Source organism: Myotis nattereri (genome assembly GCF_964212035.1).
Source record: "Myotis nattereri genome assembly, chromosome: 4".
Classification (NCBI taxonomy): domain Eukaryota; kingdom Metazoa; phylum Chordata; class Mammalia; order Chiroptera; family Vespertilionidae; genus Myotis; species Myotis nattereri.
The window spans coordinates 98,376,059-98,394,288 of NC_138079.1; the positions used below are offsets into that span (position 1 = coordinate 98,376,059).

The 18,230-nt window shown below is 47.5% G+C and overlaps 1 protein-coding gene across 6 annotated transcripts in view; it reads right to left on the reverse strand.

The window, feature by feature from the left end:
* Positions 1 to 18,230, reverse strand: part of RBFOX1 (RNA binding fox-1 homolog 1) — a 2,169,222-nt gene that overhangs the window by 1,788,565 nt on the left and 362,427 nt on the right. For all 6 annotated transcript variants that reach the window (XM_081089185.1, XM_081089163.1, XM_081089186.1 and 3 more), the window contains one exon: positions 10,906 to 10,965. In XM_081089185.1, the coding sequence (XP_080945311.1) occupies positions 10,906 to 10,965 (60 nt within the window). The remainder of the gene's footprint in view (positions 1 to 10,905; positions 10,966 to 18,230) is intronic.

The window sequence follows — 18,230 nt, forward strand, 5'->3', positions numbered from 1 at the left end:
CTGAAATCATTTAAAGTGCACCCGAAATCATTTATGTCTGAGTAATTAGAACACATTGGAACAACTCTGTGCCATTGAACTGAAATTGAGCAACATAATGTTTACGAAATCCCTGTGGGCTCGGGAAAGAAAACCAGAAAGATGAAAGTTGCATTGAAACTGTGTGCCCCCCTCCACACACACACACACTTTCCAGAGCCCTCCTGCACCATCCCCTGGGGGACTGGAGGGAGATGGATAAAGTTCACTTTTCACCTACACCCAAATTTGCTTTGTTCTTTTGTTTTAAAAATGTCTGAAGCCCTGGTTGATAAAGAAAAATGCAAACCCCAGGCTGCATGTAACAGAACAGGGTCCTTTATTTGAGGGAGTGTTAGGTAAGACAGAAAAGAGACCTGGTGAGTGTGAAGACACACAGGGTTTTCCAAAAGAGGTGGCCAGTCTTAGCAAGAAAACGGCTGGACTTTCTACTCAGGGCTCTCCAGGACCTGACACTCCCTCCCACAGCCCCACCGAGAGGTGAGGCCTGGAGGAGGAGAATGGGAGACGTAGAACAGAAAGGGGGCCTTCTGATGCCCATTTGTGAGTCCTCATCTGATGCTGGCTGCAAAAACGACCCCATGCACTTGGATTTGGGAAGTAAAATAAGGATAAGTCAAGAATGCAAACCCAGAGACCCACAAAGAAGCAGCTGGGTACCAAATACTCAACTCAGTGGCAGAACCAGCCCCATACACACGGCCCCCGCAGGGCCCTGGTGTTGGTTGGTTTCCTCCCCACAGCCATCTGAACTGCCCCAGGAGCTGGACCCAACAGTCTTGTGTTGCTATCAGCTTACAAACATCTAGGAATAAAAATTCCCCATTGAGCCATGCCTCCTTCATTTTCCCCTCCCCGCTCCTCTATTTCTGAACGAATTAACCTCAGTCTCTGGGACTCATTCTGGGCTCTCACCGGCTCCAGCAGCATACTGGGAAGATATGAGGTAAGCAGAGACCCCCCCGCCCCCAGTGCAAGGAGTGGGGTGGGGGATAGTGCTGCCGCCCACACAGGGGAACGTAGACAGCAGGTAGGAGTCCTGCTCCAGCCAGATGGAGGCCAACCACTGCCAGGCCACAATGGTTTCCATCGTGTGGGCTCTGCGATTCTGCCCCTATTCCAGCCAAGGGCCCTCAAAAGAGGGATCTTCACAAAATGCAAATTGGATCACTTCCTGCAGAGAAGGTCAAGATCTTCCGTTGCTTTGGGACAAAGACCACTTTTGCTCCCATAACCAGGGAGCCCTGTGTGGGCCGGCCCCTGTCCTGTCAGTTCCTTTGTCCTCATCTAGGATGCAGTTACTCTCGCTGGCCTCCAACAGTGCCTGGGAGTGACCACACCCCTCTGGCCTCAGGGCCTTTGCACATATTGCCCCCTCTGTCGGAAATACTTTCCTCCCTGCCTTGCCGTGATCCTGATTCTTGAGAGCTCAGCTCATGAGTCCCCTACTGGGGGAACCCCAGACATACCCACTGTCTGGGCCAGGCTTCACTGCAGTAGGCCATCCCAGAGCCACATTCCTCCTGGTCACTATAGATACTCTTAGTGCGATCACCTGCTCAAGCTCTCTCCAGACTGTAGTGTCCAGAAGGGCAGGTTCAGGTGTGTCTGGGCTCACCACTGCAGCCTCAGCAGCCACACAGGGCCTGGCACATGGTGTGTGCCCAATATTGGGTGGATGGAAAGGTGGGTGGGTGAATGGTTAGGTGGGTGGGAGGGTGGATAGGTGGATGAATGAGTGAGTGCGCGAATCACTGGTTTTTGTTGCCATTGGTTTCTGAGATTATTTTTTACCAATTAGAAGGAGTTGAGGACATCAAAACAGAAAGTAAAAGGCTATTGAAGAGCTACCACATGACCCAACAATCTCACTCCTGGGTATATACCCCCAAAACTCAAAATCATTTATACACAAAGATATATGCACTCCTATGTTCATTGCAGCATTATTCACGGTGGCCAAGAGTTGGAAACAGCCAAAGTGCCCTACAATAGAGGACTGGATAAAGAAGATGTGGTACATGTATACAATGGAGTACTACGCGGCCATAAGAAAGGATGAAAGAGCGTCATTTACAACAACATGGATGGACCTTGAGAACATTATGCGAAGTGAAATAAGCAATAAAAAAAAAAAGCTAAGAACTATATGACTTAACTCATGTGTAGAATATAAAACTGAAACTTATGAACACAAACAGCAGTGCGGTGGTTGCCAGAGGGAAGGAGAGATGGGGGAAGAAAGGGGTCCTTATATGAGGTGACAGGAGATTTGACTTTGGGTGGGGGGCACATGGTCCTATATACAGATGTTGTAAATTAGTAATCCACACATGAAACCTATATGCTCATGTTGAATTATGTCACCCCAATAAAATTAAAAAATAAAATGTAAAAAAAAAATAAGGCTATTGAAGGGTAAGAAAAGGCAAGGTTGAAGCCAAAAAAGAGCAGCAATGGTGCCAAAGGGGAGGCAGGCCTGTCAATCCATTCATTCACTCACTCACTCAGTTAGAATGTGCTGTGCTCCCATGCTGCACACACAGGAGCTGGGTGGTCTGGGGGTACAGCGAGCTGCTGGGGGCTGCCTGGTGGACGAGGATTTGGATTCAGATCATGAGGTCTCACCTGCTTTGGCCACCTTGGCCAAACATCTCTCAATGCTTGACAGCTGTCGATATTCCAGGGTCATACTGCCTGTTGTCCCCACAGAAGGGAAATACAGCCCTGGTGGACAAAAGCCTGGAGAATGACCTGCCCTTGGCCTCAGCAGGATGACTTCTCTCTAGCACAGGGAATGGCGGGCATTCACATTCCTCTCCCGTCGCAGTGAGCAATGGAGGGCAGAAGTTGGCTCAGTGTGTTTTGCTGGTAATAGTATAGGCTGATGGCATATTGGAAATTCACATTTAAAATACATCTCTCCTCTCTGTAAAATGAGATAGCATCTACCGATCTGGGTAACGACATCTATCGTAAATCCAAGCCTCGGGCTGGGAGCAGGGGTCCAGGCAGGGTCCAGCATGTTCTAGGAGGTCCGGCCCATTTCCACACGAATCACAGAGCCCTCTCCCCTCCCTCCAGTCATTTCATTTCTTAGCAAAATCATTACTGAGAATATTGAACTACCTTACAGAGACGTATTTACTCCCCTTATCTTCCCTCCGTCTCTCTTGATTAAAAGCTATGTGTGATATTTGTAGTTATCAAACATCAATATTTGGCATGGATTTGTGGAATGGAGATGAGGGGAGAGGAAGGAACCTGACCATTTTTATAAAGGGTAAAACCTTGCGCAAACAGGCTGCATTTCTTATTAGGGGCACTAAAGAGCAGAGACTCATTTCAGAAGGGAAGAGCCGGACTGCACCCGGCAGGCTTTGTGAAACCAATGATCAGGACTCAAAATTAGATTCCAGATTTCATCAGGGAAGTCAGTTCCGTCAGAGGGCAGGCAAAGGGGTGAGGCTTATGCCTCCTGCCTGACAACTGTTAAAGCTGCTATGGCGGCAGCCTAGTCCTCGGAGCAGGGATAACCCAGCACTGGAACTGGGCACAGGGGAAATAACTGTAATATTAAGAGTCGCGCTTCCCAGTGCCCACCCTTAAGCTTTTATCTACCTATAGTCACTCATTTAATTCTCACAACAACCTGATTTATCAACCCCGTTCTACAGATGTGAAAAGTGTGGCACAGATCGGTCCAGCTGTGTGTCCAAAGGGCCCAGCTGCTTGCCCAGGAGGCCCAGCTGCTGTCCAGGCTCCCGCAAGGTGAGTGGCTGAGCTGGGAGGCAATGCCTCTACTGCACTGCTCTCCCTCATGTGGTCATTCCCAGACACGGGCCTCTCCACAGCCTAGCCGGCTGCTCAGAACACATGGCACACATGTTAGATTAGGACCCGCTGCCATTCTGGAGGAGAGTCCGTACTCAGGCCCCCCATTCCTGACTTGCTGGCGGCCTTCACCAAGTTAGCGGAGACCCAGGGTGCCCCTGTGTGAAGTGGCGGAGGAGATAATGACACCTGCCCCTTGGGGTGTTGTGACGATTCATAGCACATGCATTCCAGGCGCATTCATTTCCATTGCTGGGAGAGATCATTTGTAGAGTCACTTCGGAAAACTTTTGGGTAGTATCTACTAAAACTAAACACGTGTCTATTCTGTGACCAAACAAATATATCTCTTAGTACATTCCCAAGAGAAATGGGTGTATATGTCCCTCAAACAATAGCTACATGAGTGTACAGAGCCCCAAACTAAAAACAATGCAGTCGTTCATCAGTGGGAGAACAAACTAATTAATTATGGCACAATGACACAATGGAATACTGCTGAACAATTTAAAATAGAACTACTCACACGTGCAATAGCAGGACTGAACCTCTTAGGGGTGCTGTTGAGAGAAAACAGGCGGATGCCTGTGTACTGGGAGGGCCATTTACATGAAGTGCATGAATGAGCAAAATCAATTTCTGGTGATAAGATTCAGGAGAGTAGCCAGAAAAAGGTAGTATTGACAGGGGAGAGGCATGAGGGAGCCTTTGGAGGTGCCCCCAATCAATAAGACTGATTCTTTCATTGCCCCATTCATTTCAGAAACAGCATTTATTGAGCACCCACTGTGTTTTAAGCACTCCCTGGGGAGGTGGGGAGAAGACAGGTCCTTCCCAACCTGAAGTTCAATGCTGACATTGGAAACCTGTCAGTGTCACTCTGTCTGCCTGCCGGGGGCACAGCTGTCCTCAGGAATTTGGGGAAATCGCTAAAAAGATTTCCCCCTTTATCTGGCAGGAAGCGGTGGGCAGAAACGGCAGGGAAGCTCAGCAGAGCGGCAGACCCCTGCACGCACTGTGCCTGAGGTCGGAGCGCCACTTAGCATTTCATCCTGGCAAGCCTGGCTGCTTTAATCAGGATCACGTGGCCAGAGCCATGTGTGACACTTCGAAGGGAAAGAATTTAAGCCTCCATGTCTCACTGCCCGGAGTATCAGCTTTGTCCTTCTGCTCTTAATGCTGTTATCTCATCCGCACACTTGGTTTTCTGCTGAGCAGACGCTCTAGAAAGGCACATTAGCAGGGAGAAGCAGTGCGTGCTGAGAAACCTGGGTCGAGCTGCTGACCCTCCTGCTCCGGAAGCCTGCTCCAGTGGGTGTGGGCGTGAAAAAGCCTGTGAGGAGCCAAGGCTCCTAAGCCAGGTCCCAGGGGGATCTTTCTAAAATGCAAATCGGATCAAGATAATCACTAGCTTAAAGCCCTCCAGTGGCCCCACGCCAATCACAGCATAAACTCAACTCCTTGCCCACCTTGGAGCAGCAGGGAATGCCTGCTGCTCCTGCCCATCCCCAACCCCTCCTCCTCCGGGTCCAAGCCATGTCCGCACTGCTCCTTCCACCAGGACCCCACCCCTCACAGCCAGTGTGAAGGCTGCCCTTGTCCTTCAAGACTCTCAGTGTCACCTCTTCCGTGAAGCCTTCTCTGATCACCACTTCATCTTCTACCTTCACTAAGAAGCAATCAGATTGTGCCTTGGTTCTGGGTTTCTTTTTACTCATTTTTCTTTCCTTTCCTTGTAGACTGTAAGCCCTTTGAGGAAAGGGTCGGGTCCTATTCATCTTTGTATGTCCCAACTCTTAGCAGGGAATACAAAAGAGTTTATTAAAGGAAAGGAGGGTTAGAGGGAGGGATAGAAGAAAAGGTGAGGTGAGAAAGGGAGGAATAGAAGGCAGAGGGCATCTAGTGGATGAGGAAACTCAATGCAATCAACAGGATTGAGGACAAATTTTTGGACAGGCTTCTCCTATGGATCTTGGTGGATGACTAGGAATCTGGACAGTTAGATTTGAGGGGAGAGCTCTGGCAGAGGGGAGAACCTACACAGGGTCCACAATCAGGAAGATGGTTCACAGAGACAGGAGGGCTGGGGGAGGAGTGGAGAGGTGGCAAGATGGGGGCCAAGTGCCAACGTAGGGTCAGAGGACTCTGCACTCTGCTCTTGCAGCTATCAGTCTCACAGCTAGCAATGCAGCCTGCAGGAGAGTCAGGTCAAGCAGGTGAGGGCCAGGTGAAGAGGGAGAACCGGAAGTGATGACCGGTTAGATAACCCAGATGCTGTGTAATGAGAGTGTGGACCAGAGCACTGGGGATATGCCTAGGGGAGAGTGGATAAGCTTTGCTGATTTCAGACTAGGGGTGAGAGCGGGAGTCACAAAGGATGCTGGGGACAAGGAGGATGGTGATACCTTAAGTATACAGGAAGAGAAGTAATCGAAGAGGTGGCTGCTAGGCAGCTCCAAGTTGACTACTGGGGGTCTCCATGAGACACCTGGCATTGGGATGGGTGGCACCTGTCTGCACTGTCTCCTCCTGTGCCCAGGTGGACATTACTAATTGATGGTGTCACTCTCTCCTGCTGAGGACAGAAATGGCCTTAGGGCCACTCCTATTTGACTTGCATCTCTAAGTGGTGTGTTCCCTATTTCCCATACCTCCTCACAGGCATCATAACCTGGGGTCGGGGGATTGAGAGCTGAAAGACCTGGTTGGCCTTCATTGTCCCGAAGAGGAAGCTGAGGTCCTCAGAGAGCGGGGGATGAGGTGGTGGGGGAGGGCAGGGGGCGGAGCTGGGGACAGAATCCCCCACTGAGCCAAAGCTCCTGCTCATGCGTTCGGCTGCCTCTCAGAACGTAAATCAGGGTACAGGCCTGGCAGCTCTCACAGTAATTATGAACCAGAGCACAGAAGACCGATGAACCTGCCTCAAGAAGAAACTGGCTCCTTTGACTTTTTCTTTTAGAATCAGGCATCAGACCTTAGTCAATTCCCAGTGGAATAAAGGCTGGGCCTGCAGTGAGTGGGTGTGCTTGGCGGGGATGCAGAGAAGGGAATGGAATATAGGACTACGGTGATTTCTTCCTTGGGCTTCACAGCCATCCCTCTGAACAGCATGGATCACTTTTGTTAAATTCCAAAAGGTGGCAGCATTCCATTATTCATTTGCTGCTGAGGCTGCAGCAGGGAACATCCTACAGAATGGACATGGGGATGAAGTTAAGACACCCAGATGGCAGGAGGTCAGGACAGCTGGACAGCCCAACACTGACCGGAAGGCTGGTGCTAGGGGATGAAGGGAGGATGCTGGGTGGAAAGGCACTGGAGAGGTGCACCTGCCCCAAGACACCAAGAGAGCCTCACGTTGGAACTTTCCTAGCACAGGCTCTGGGCGTACAGACCCAGGTTGACGCCAGGTATCACCCCCTCCTATAGAGTGTGGGTAAGACCTGTGACCTGCTACGAACCAACAGAGAAGATGACTGGGATGCCAGTCCCACGACTGTGTTAGAACATAGATGTATGAGACATCACCTTGCTGGCCTTCCCTAGAGAGCGCCCCCAGCTGGCCCTGAGGAAGCAAGCTGCCATAGTGTGAACCGCCATGAGGGGCCACGTGGCCGGGCACTGCGGGCAGCCTAGGAGCAGAGGCCCCCATCCTGCAGCTGCAAGGAACTACATTCTCCCAACAACCAATGAGCACGGAAGGGGACCCTACACTCCAGATGAGGCTGATGCCTTGTTTGCAGCCTGTGAGATACTGAGTAGAGGGCCCCGTGCTTTGCACATGGGTGATGAATGGGTGTTGTTTTAACCTAAGTTTCGGGTGATATTTTATTCAGCAAAGGAAAATGAATACAGTCTATTTCAGTTAAGAAAAGTGTAGAGGTTATGAAATATGGCTCTGAAATGAGGCAGAGCAAAATGGAAAGTGGGCTCTGCACTTAACTGCACTATGTCTCCAGTATTGTTACGGAAGAGGGAAAACGAGAGTGCAATGTCCTTCTGGCTGGAGCAGTGTCACCTCCATTTGCTTATGACATTCACTCCAAAGCCAAGCCCAGGATGGAGTGTGAACCTCCCTGTTTTGGCCTCATTTCCAAAATGCCTCTCATCATGTGGGCATTTGACAACAGATCACCCCAACATTTAGAGACAAGTCCATGCCATGTATCCAGGGTGTCACCTCAACACAACCACTTCATCCGGTGCTTAAGCAAAACTCCAATCCGCTCTAATATTCAAGGAAAGTGTGGCTGCCTTCGATGTATCCAGGAACAGAAAGGCTGGCCTCCAAGCTGGCCTCCTTCAGTGGAATCTTTTCCAAGTAACTGACCAGGTGTGATTTTCCCCTTTCCTGCTGACTCCAGAATCAATCGCACATCTAAGATGTTCCCCAAAATGTTCCTTGCACCGCTGAACAGAACCAGGTGGCCTTACCCTCAGCTCAACTCAGCTCAGGCCACAGTCTAATCCAAAACGGCTGGTCACAACATGCTGCCACTAACAGAGGTCACAGGAATGATTGCTTCTACCTGTGGCACATTAGGGTGGGAGGCTGACCCCTGGGTTCCAGCCTAAAGGACGCAGAACAGCAGCACTGTGAGGGTCGGGGTTGGTCGGGGGGAGAAGGAGAGGGTTAGGGTCGTCAGATCTTTGCAGCATGAATCTTAAAATTCTGCAGCCTCCTGTAGGGAAGCAAGCAGAATAGAATCTTTGCTTCCAGTAGAGAGAACCTATCACCTTAATGAGGTGGTGCTAGGAGCCAGGACTATCAAACCTAACCCAACCCAAGAAAGCTGAAAATCCACAGGTGCTCTTCTAAGCTCCTAGAAAACCGACAGACCTCAGCCACCTTTGGTCCTGTTGTGGGCAATAGCATTTAAGGTGGGGACGTTTTCTCCCTACTTCCCAACTATTTTCCCTTCAAAAGCTCCTTCAACTTCAAGACACTGGTAAGTCACTTTCCTGCCGCAGGCTCTATTTTTCCATCTGTAAAATGGGTTTAGTGTCTTTATGCTTTCTTTTCATAGACCTGATGTGAGGTTACAAGAATCTTGTATGGAACTATTAAGACATAGTACTTTAAAATTATGAGAAGTATGGTAGCCAACCTCCAAAATGGCCCAAACAACCCTCTGGGCATTTACGTCAGTGTGTAGGCCCTATCACAATTTCATCAGGGATGGTTGGCAGGAGGGATGGAGTGCAGCAGAGGTGACGGCAGTGTGACTTCTGAGGACAGGTCATAAAAGGGGTCCTGCCCCCCTCCCCTCAGATTTCTTACTCTAGGGGAAGTCCCTAGCCATGTCATAAGGACACTCAGCAGCTTTAAAGAGACACTCACACAGGAGAAGCTAAGGCCACCTGACAATGACATCATAAGTGAGCCATCCTGGAAGTGGATCCTATAGCCCCAGTCAAGCCTTCTGATGACAGCAGCCCCAGCTCATGAGAGACCTTGAGCCAAAGCCATCCATCTAAGCCATTCCCAGGTTCTGAACCCGCAGAAACTGTGAGATCATGTTAGTCCTTTTAAACCACTAAGATCCAGGGTAAATGTTTTAAGTGGCAAGAGATAATGAATACACTTTCTTCCTCCGTAAATCATTTCCACACACACAACACAGGAAGACTATTTCACAGGATTGGTGTGAAGATACAAGGCTGGTCCCCAGTGACAGGCTGGGCCAGAGGGGGAGTCCAGCCTGTGGGACTTTGGATGCACTAGTTCACTTCACTGGAGTTTGGGTTTCCCATCCACAAAATGAAGATAGAAACAGCACTTACCTAATGGGGTCATTGTGGGGACTTAATGAGAACAGAGATGAAACACTTAGTCAACTTCAAAGTGGGACAAAAAAATGTCGGTTGTATGATTGTCATTTCTCATCATCTTACCTCTTCTTCCTTCTTCTCTTGGCATCACAGGTGAACACTTCTTTCAGGTGATCCAGAAATTTATTATAAAACCCCAGCCTCAAAAGTCATTTTAGGGAACAGACAGAGGCCAAGAGATGAGTTCATGGAGAGTCGAGTTTGTGCCAGTACCAGAACAGATGGGGCACACTGTAGAGGAAGCATGCCAAATGCAGAGCACACATATGGACACTACTCAGGGTCACACGAGCAGCTTTTGATAAAAGAACTTACTCTCAGCCATTCACTTATCACTATCACAATGTCCTCCCATGGCTACATCATTATTTCCAAACTCTTTTTCCATACTCTTTTTTTCTTTAAATCAACTCACCCTTCTTACTTAAATATTTTCAAAAGAAATTTCATACCCACTATAAATGGAAAGTCAGTTTCGCTTGCTATAAAGATAATCATAAAACTAAATACATAATGATCACTACAAAACAACAAAAGTCCGTGAGCCCTTCAATCATCACATGGTCACCGGCAGTACACAAACACCACCCTGTGGGACGGACCACGAGGATACACATCCAGGAGCGTCTGGCAGGAGTGTTTGGGGAACAGTGGTGCAGGGAGCACCTCTGATCTCTGCTGCTGTTACCGGTGCCTGGACGACTGGTGGAGAAGGCGCAGGCATCCACACCACCGACACCCATAATCACCTGCCCTAGGACCACAAGTCCAATGCCATGTTGAGGGCCCCAAAGCACTCAGCAAGCACCCCATGGGGACAATCAAATGATATTAAACTTCCTCCCCATTTCCCAGCGCCTTGGGGTATATCCTCACATCCAGAAGTAAAGACGAGCCCGCAGCCCCACCATCAGTCACTGATCCCCCAGATCTGCTCCCAAAGGAGCTGGCCTTTCCCAAAAGGGAGCTCAGCTTTCCTATCAGGTTCCACAAGGGCTGACTCTGGCCCCAGGTGCTTCCTAATAGAAATTCTGCGACCGCTTGGGAACCTTGATTCCCCTCAAGCCCAGTTACTGCTCCAGCAAGATTGGTTTCAGGTGCAAACCACTCCTGGTGATTGATGATGGAGCCCGGGGAGGCTGAACAGGGTGCAGAAGCAGTTTCAAAATCGAATCTGGTCAGCAAAACGCATCTACTTACCGAGTCCTGCGGACTGTTCCTGGCACTGGAGAGGAGGGCTGAATTTTCAGGGTCGTAGTCCTGGCAAAAAATAAGAACAAAGAGGTGGGGGGGGCCACAGTGAGAGAATAGTTCCAATTTGGAATAACCCCAAGAGTCTTGAGACCTTTAGCCACAATCATTCATTCATTCATTCATTCATTCATTCATTCATATTCACTCTCTCTTTCCCCCTCCCCCGTGATCTGCACTGCCCAATGCCCAGTACAGCAGCTACAAGCCACATCTGGCTTGTCTAAATTTAAATGTGCTATTAGTATAAATTGCACACTGGATTTTGAAGGCTGCATGGGGGAAAAAAGGAATGTAAAATACATCATTAATATTAATATCTCATTAATAGTTTTATATCAATTACATGTTAGAATGATAATATTTAATAATATATAAAAATAAAGTGTATTATTATACTAAAATGTATAAATATATTATGAATATTTAAAATAAAATATATGGTTACAATTAATTTTATCCATTTCTTTTTACTTTTTAATGTGGATACTAGAAAATTTTAAATTGCCTCTGTGGCTGTCCTGACATCTCTGTAAGGCAGCATCTCTAGTTGTCTCCCAGTGCGGACCCACCCTCACCTGGGCAGCCTCAGAGAGCCACACCCAGCCGCCTGTTCCTGGGTTTGGGGTTGACTTTCTGCTGGTTCACCCCAACAAGAGCTCATGTTAATGGAGCGTCGGTGATGCCGTGTGCTTAGCACTCTTCTGCATTTTCTTCTTTAACCCTCACAAATATGTAAGGGGAAGATTGCAATCTCATTTTACACATAAAGGCTGAGAACTTGGCCAAAATAACTCAGCAGAGCTTCAGCAGGGCCAAGAGGTTAAGGATGGATCTTCATCGTCATCATATTCTCCCTCCAATGCCCCATTGCCTCCCCATGAAGCACAGCACACAGCATGTCACAGTCGGTCACCATCCAGCGCTGGGTCGCTGCCCTGCTTCAAAAGTGCCAGCAGGGCCTAAGCTGCATATTTTCCTCCCTCGAGCCAAGGGCCTCCCCTCCCACATCCCTGAGCCTAAGGTCCAGAGGTCAGCTCTCCTCCTCAGCGGACTGTCCCTCATTGTGCTAATTAGGAGGAGCATAGGGAGACAGAGGGGGCGTGACTCAGTCTGCCTTCCTTGGAAGGTGTTCTCTGCCCTTCCTGCCACTTTTAGACCTTTTTGTGCCCTGTAATTGTGCGGGCCCTGCCCTGATCGGGCCCCCGCCCTATTAACACAGTCCCTGTATCATCCTGAACAAAGCACCAACTCTGTGAGCAATCCCCTGTGACCATTCCCGTTCTTACCTTAAAAATGGCAAGAGACACAGAGGTTCTAAGCCAGGTGTGGTAGGGGAAACAGGCGAGATAAGAGATGATGTCTCTCCATCACCCATCACCCTCTCAGGGATTTGTCATGAACTAGGGTGAGCTCCCAGAGAGCAGTGGCAGGTGGCATTGAATGTGACATTATTTTCACTACAATGACCTTTAAAGGTTTTATCTTTCACATTAACGGGAGGCCAAGACCAGGGCTCGTTAAAGCCTCCTGATCAGTGGACCTGGGCATGGTGGGTTTCTAGGGATGGAGCCAGTAAGACCTGCAGGGACCCTAGCTCTCTAAACGCCTGCCAGGCTACCCAGCCCCACTGCACCCTACAATGTCCTGACCACAAGGGTGTGATGCCCCTGAAGGAGTCTGGGGGCCAAGAGAAAGAAGGCAGTTTGAGGAGCCTACGAAGCCAGGTCATAGCCCCTAGGTGACCACAGAAGACACCGTAGCACGGAGAGTGCATTTTCCAAGGCAAAAAGTTGAAATAACTCCTTGACACCTGGATTAATTAGATGACATAACATATTCAAGCCAATCATTTAGATTTCCGTCGTCTCAGAGTGGTGGTGATGAAGACCTTCCTAATTATGAACCAAAAGCCATAGAGCAAATGATTCAAAATGTTGAATAATATTTTAGGCGTGAAAAATAAAACCTTAAACAAAATGTAAGACAAAACTTACTGAACAAAGAGCAACTTCCTACATTTATAAAAAGCTCCCCCAAGTCAATAAGAAAAACATCAATGGAAATCAAAGGGGGGAAGATGAGCCAAGGAGACATCCAGACACGTCACAAGGGAGATGGCAAATGTCTGCTCTGCACATTAAAGGGTCTTCTACTTCACCCACAGCAAGAGATGAAAATTAAGACAATGTATTATGTTTACTGAGACTGGCAAAGATGAAAGTCAGGCATCGTATCGAGGCGATAAGAGTGTAGAGCAGTGATGGCGAACCTTTTGAGCGTGGCGTGTCAGCATTCTGAAAAACCCTAACTCTGGTGCCATGTCACATACAAAAATTTTTTGATATTTGCAACCAGAGTAACACAAAGACTTATATTATTGACATTTATTTTATATATTTAAATGCCATTTAACAAAGAAAAATCAACCAAAAAAATGAGTTCACGTGTCAGAGGTGTCAGAGGTTCGCCATCACTGGTGTAGAGAAACAAGTATTCTTATACATAGTGGAATTACACATTGCCCAACATTTGAAAACTTGATAATATTTAACTAGCACTTTCATTTCTTGGAATTTCTGCTATAGAATGTCTGCATGTATGGAAAATAACCAATGCCAAAGAGTTATTGAAGTGTATAATTTTTTTTAAATTACAAAATACTGGGAGCAATACTTCCATTATTCAGAGACCAGGTAAGTAAGTTAGGTGCATCCAGACACCCTCAGTAAAATAAGGCGGCAGCTCAATATGGAATGATGGGGATGGACAGTAAAATGCAGAGTGGTAAGTGCGACATGCCACCATCTGCGCATTGTTTTAAGAATATCTGCACATGTGGCATGTGCACTGACATGTCCAGAAGATGGATTTTTTAGGATGCTTTAAAAAATGGCTGATTTTGGAGAGAGGAACTGGCTGAGCAGGATGGGGTAAGTCAGGAAACTCATTTTACTCTTCTGATTCTTAATTGTATATTCTGGGCATGTATTTTCAATGAAAAATATTTATTTTATCCTACAATTTTTATTTTATTTTGTAAAGAAAAATAATTTAAGGGAATAACATATAGCAATACTAGCGGAGTCCTCTGGGTATGGAATTCATTTTTAACGTTTTCTGAAAAAAAAATTTAGCTCACACAATGTGGCAAATGATTTGTGGTTTCTTTGAACAAAGGCCTGCCATCGTGGTCTGAATGCAGAAATATTGGCATTAATGGTTTTCACCCAGAAATTCAAACATGTGGCACACAAGTACACTTGCGTTTTTTGTTCCCAGGGCAGGCAGTACTAATCAAGCGCTGCACTCTCCTGCTGAGCCCAGATGCAGTATCAGGATCCAATCCAACACACTCAGAATCTACTCACAGTGACATGCCTGCTGAAATCAAATCCTGTCCTTGAGTAGGGTGGGGTAGCCACAGGGCAAGGCCCAAAAATCTGGAAGCAGGGTCTCCATTCATATGACTCCTCAGCCTGGGTATGAGTTTATATCACCAGCTTCTCTTGCCCTGCTGGGCCAGCTTCTGAAAATGTCATCTGGGCCCCACCTACTGTCCCAGATCAAACCACCCAGAGCCCTTCTGAGGAGACGCCTGTTAACCTTCAGCAAGGAACTCCCCCATTTCTCCCAACTTAGAAAATTCTGTGTAAATGTCAGATTAAGCTCTTCATTCCTCTGCTTTTAAAATGAGAGATAAAATTTAGCTCCCTATTCCCAGATGTTAAAATCTCTGCTTCTCCCCAGGGCAAAGAAATCAATGTGAGTAAGCTCCGCATTTTTTTCCCTCGGAACACGACCACTTCCAGCAATTTATTTGACTGACTATGCCTTCTATTACCATGTAAATTGTTTCAGACTGCAGGGGAAAAAAAAGTATTAATCTCCTCTCAGTAAGTCATAAAATAAAGAAATCAATTTCAAGGTCAATTTAGCCCAAATAACACCTGCTGCCCTTTTTTGTTACATGCAGACTCCTCTGAAATGTGAGGCTGTTGTCTAAGGCGTCAATATGCAGCTACAGAAAACTGCTTTACATCAGCCAGGGAAGCACCAGCGGAGACACTGGCCCAGTGGCCCAATGGCTGAGTATGAATGTGGAAACAACAGGGTTAAAAAGATTCAGCAAAATGACCCTCTGCAGGCCAGGGCCGGAGAGTAGAAGGAGAAAAACAATGGAGGTCAGAGTTGAATTCAAGACAGGATTCTGGTTGACTTGCTGTGTGATTCCAGAAAAGTTACTTAACCTCTCTGGGCTTCAGAATCTATACCTGTAAAATTACTTAAAATAAGATGAGGGCTAGGTGATCTTACGGGACCCTTCAGCCCAGTCCTTTGGGGACTCTGTCAGCATTAGACACCCAGGAGAACTGGCCTACACAGCCCGGTTTATGCAGCTACACTTCATCAAGAGACAGGGTTGTGTAGTGGTTAAGGGTACAGGCTCCGGGTCTGACTGAGTGTGTCCAAACTATCTGTTTTCCACTCATGAGCGGCTTGACTCCAGACAAGATACTTACGTCCTAGGCCAGTGATGGTGAACCACTGAGCTCAGCATGTCAGCATTTTGAAAAATCCTAACTTAACTCTGGTGCCGTGTCACATATAGACATTTTTTGATATTTGCAACCATAGTAAAACAAAGATTTATATTCTTGATATTTATTTTATATATTTAAATGCCATTTAACAAAGAAAAATCAACCAAAAAACTGAGTTCTCGTGTCAGAGGTTCGCCATCACTGGCCTAGGCCCTGAGTTTCTTCCTCTGAAAAGTGGGAGTAGTGACATTACTTGTTTCTAAGGGAGAGAACTATCAGACTCATTTAGTGGGTGAGTGACTGGACTTGGGGAAGTTACATGACTTGCCCGGGTTTCATAACTTAGACCAGGCAGCTCCAGGCCTGAACCCTGGATCCCATGCATCCAAAGCCATGCACATCCCCTAGGGAGCATTGCCTTTTGGTTTTCCTGGCCCCAAGATGGAGAAGGTACCACGAATCCAGAGCCTCATAGCACACACGAGACTTTCCCTCGCAAACCCCAGGGACAAACAAGGCATTTCCACAGCATGCTCCTATCTCCTCTGCCAGCACCCACAAACCCACCTGATTAGAGGTCACAGATGGGGCCAGCCTGTCCCATGGGTGGAACCCCTCCCTTCAGGAGACAGTTTCTCCTCACCTCACCCCACATGCACTCCCCAGCCCTGGCCTTAGATGGCCTCGCATAGAATTTGATTTTTCAACTACACCTAGCAAGTTGGCAAGGTGCCCCTAGGAACCACGATATCCATCCTCCCTTCAATTCAGCCAAAGCCAGCCCTGTGTTCGCACCTGCCCACCTAATCCTCTACAGGACTGACTGCCCTGCCTGGGAAATGTCTCCACCTGCAGGATGCCTGCCCCCTCAGCATCCCCATGCTCCTGCCTGAACTCAGATCACTTTCAAGGCAATGGTTCCCACAAAGGCCTCCCTGACTCCGTTTCCTCTCCCCTACAGTGTATTCACTGCTCTGCAGCCAGCGGAGTGGTCTCCAGGCATAAACTGGTTCATGTCACTCCCACTCACACACCCTTTCAGCCCCCATGTCACTGGAGCATGGCAGCTGCCTATCGTTTAAGTGGGGGATGCAATGAGAACGGTGGTCCATGAACATGTCCCTCGGTCTTGGAGACACTGAACAGCCCACATCTGACAATGCTAACTATGATGCAGCTGCTGAGGAAGTGCCCGGCCTCCTGGGAGGCAATGCTAGAAAAGCAACACCAGTTAACTGAGCATTTACTAAGTACCTTCATGTTAAGTGGCAGAAGCTGGTTAAGTGGCAGAAGCTGGTAGGAGAATTGGGCTCTGTGCCACACTTCTCAGCCACTTTGTTTAGAAACAGCTTTATTGAGATAAAATTCATGTAACATAGTACAATTCACTTATTTAAAGTGTATAATTTATCGGGGTTTTTTTTTTTTACAGTTATAGATACATCTAACTATCACCACACTTGTTTTTAGAACATTTCATCACCTCCAAAAGAAATACTCTACCTTTTCATTATCACCCCTGTCCCTTCCTACTCCCCAGCCCTCACTGACCATTCACCAACTATCAATTTACCTATTGTGGACAATCGCGAAGTGGAGTCGGATGACATGTGGTGTTCTATGACTGGCATAATGTTGCCAAGGTCGATTCAAACTGTAGCATTATCAGAATGCATTGTTTTGCGGCTGAAAAACATTCCATTTTATGGGCAGATCACATCCTGTTTATCCACAAGTCTCTTGATGGACATTTGGGTTGTTTCCACTTTGGGGCCATTGTGAATAATGCTACGGAAAAAAACTGTGTATGTTTTAATGTGGACATGTTTTGTGTCACCTTGGGTGTCCACCTAGGAGTGGAATTGCTGGGTCATATGCCGACTCTGTTTAATCGTTTGAGGAACTACCACACTATTTTGCCAAGTGGCTGCATCACTTTATATTCCCACCAGGAACGCAGGAAGTTTCCAATTTCTCTCTGTTCTCATCAACACGTGTTAGGACCTGTGTTTTTGATTCCAGCCATCCTGGTGGGTGTGACGGGGTAACTGATTGTGGTTTGGATTTGTGTTTTCCTGAAAGTAAATGTTGTTGAGCATCTTTTCATGTGCTTGTTGGTCGTTTGCATGTCTTCCTTGGAGAATCGTCTATTCACATCATTTGCCTATTTTTATTTGGGTTGCCCTTTTATAATTGAGTTGTAGGAGTTCTTTATATATTCTAGATACAAGTCCCTTATCAGATATATTATTTGCAAATATTCTCTCCTATTCTTTGGGCTGTCCAGTCGCTTCTGAACAATGTCTTACACGAAAGCAGCTTGGTTATGTCGGTTGCAGATAAGCAACCAATGGGGCATGTCACAGCAGCTTTTCAGAGCTTTCTATCCCGGCGCCCCTGGTGGTTAGGACTTTGACATACGTTTTGGGGACCACTATCCATCCTACTGAACACACAAACGAAAAATGCCAAGACTTGAACCCACATAAACCGAGTCAGTCTCACTGGGGGTGAAGCGGGAGTGTGGATAACTCTTAAATCTCTCCCGGTTGGTGACAGAGTGCAACCGGGCTGTGAACCGCTGGCCTAAGCCCCGAGTAAACGCTGTGGTGGTCTCGGAGGGGGCTGTCTTTTGAGGAGTTAAGGTCACCCCATGGGTGGCAGGACATCTACAAGTAGCAGTGCCAGATTCCCCGTCGTTTGATCCTGTGATTCTCACCTACCATGGCA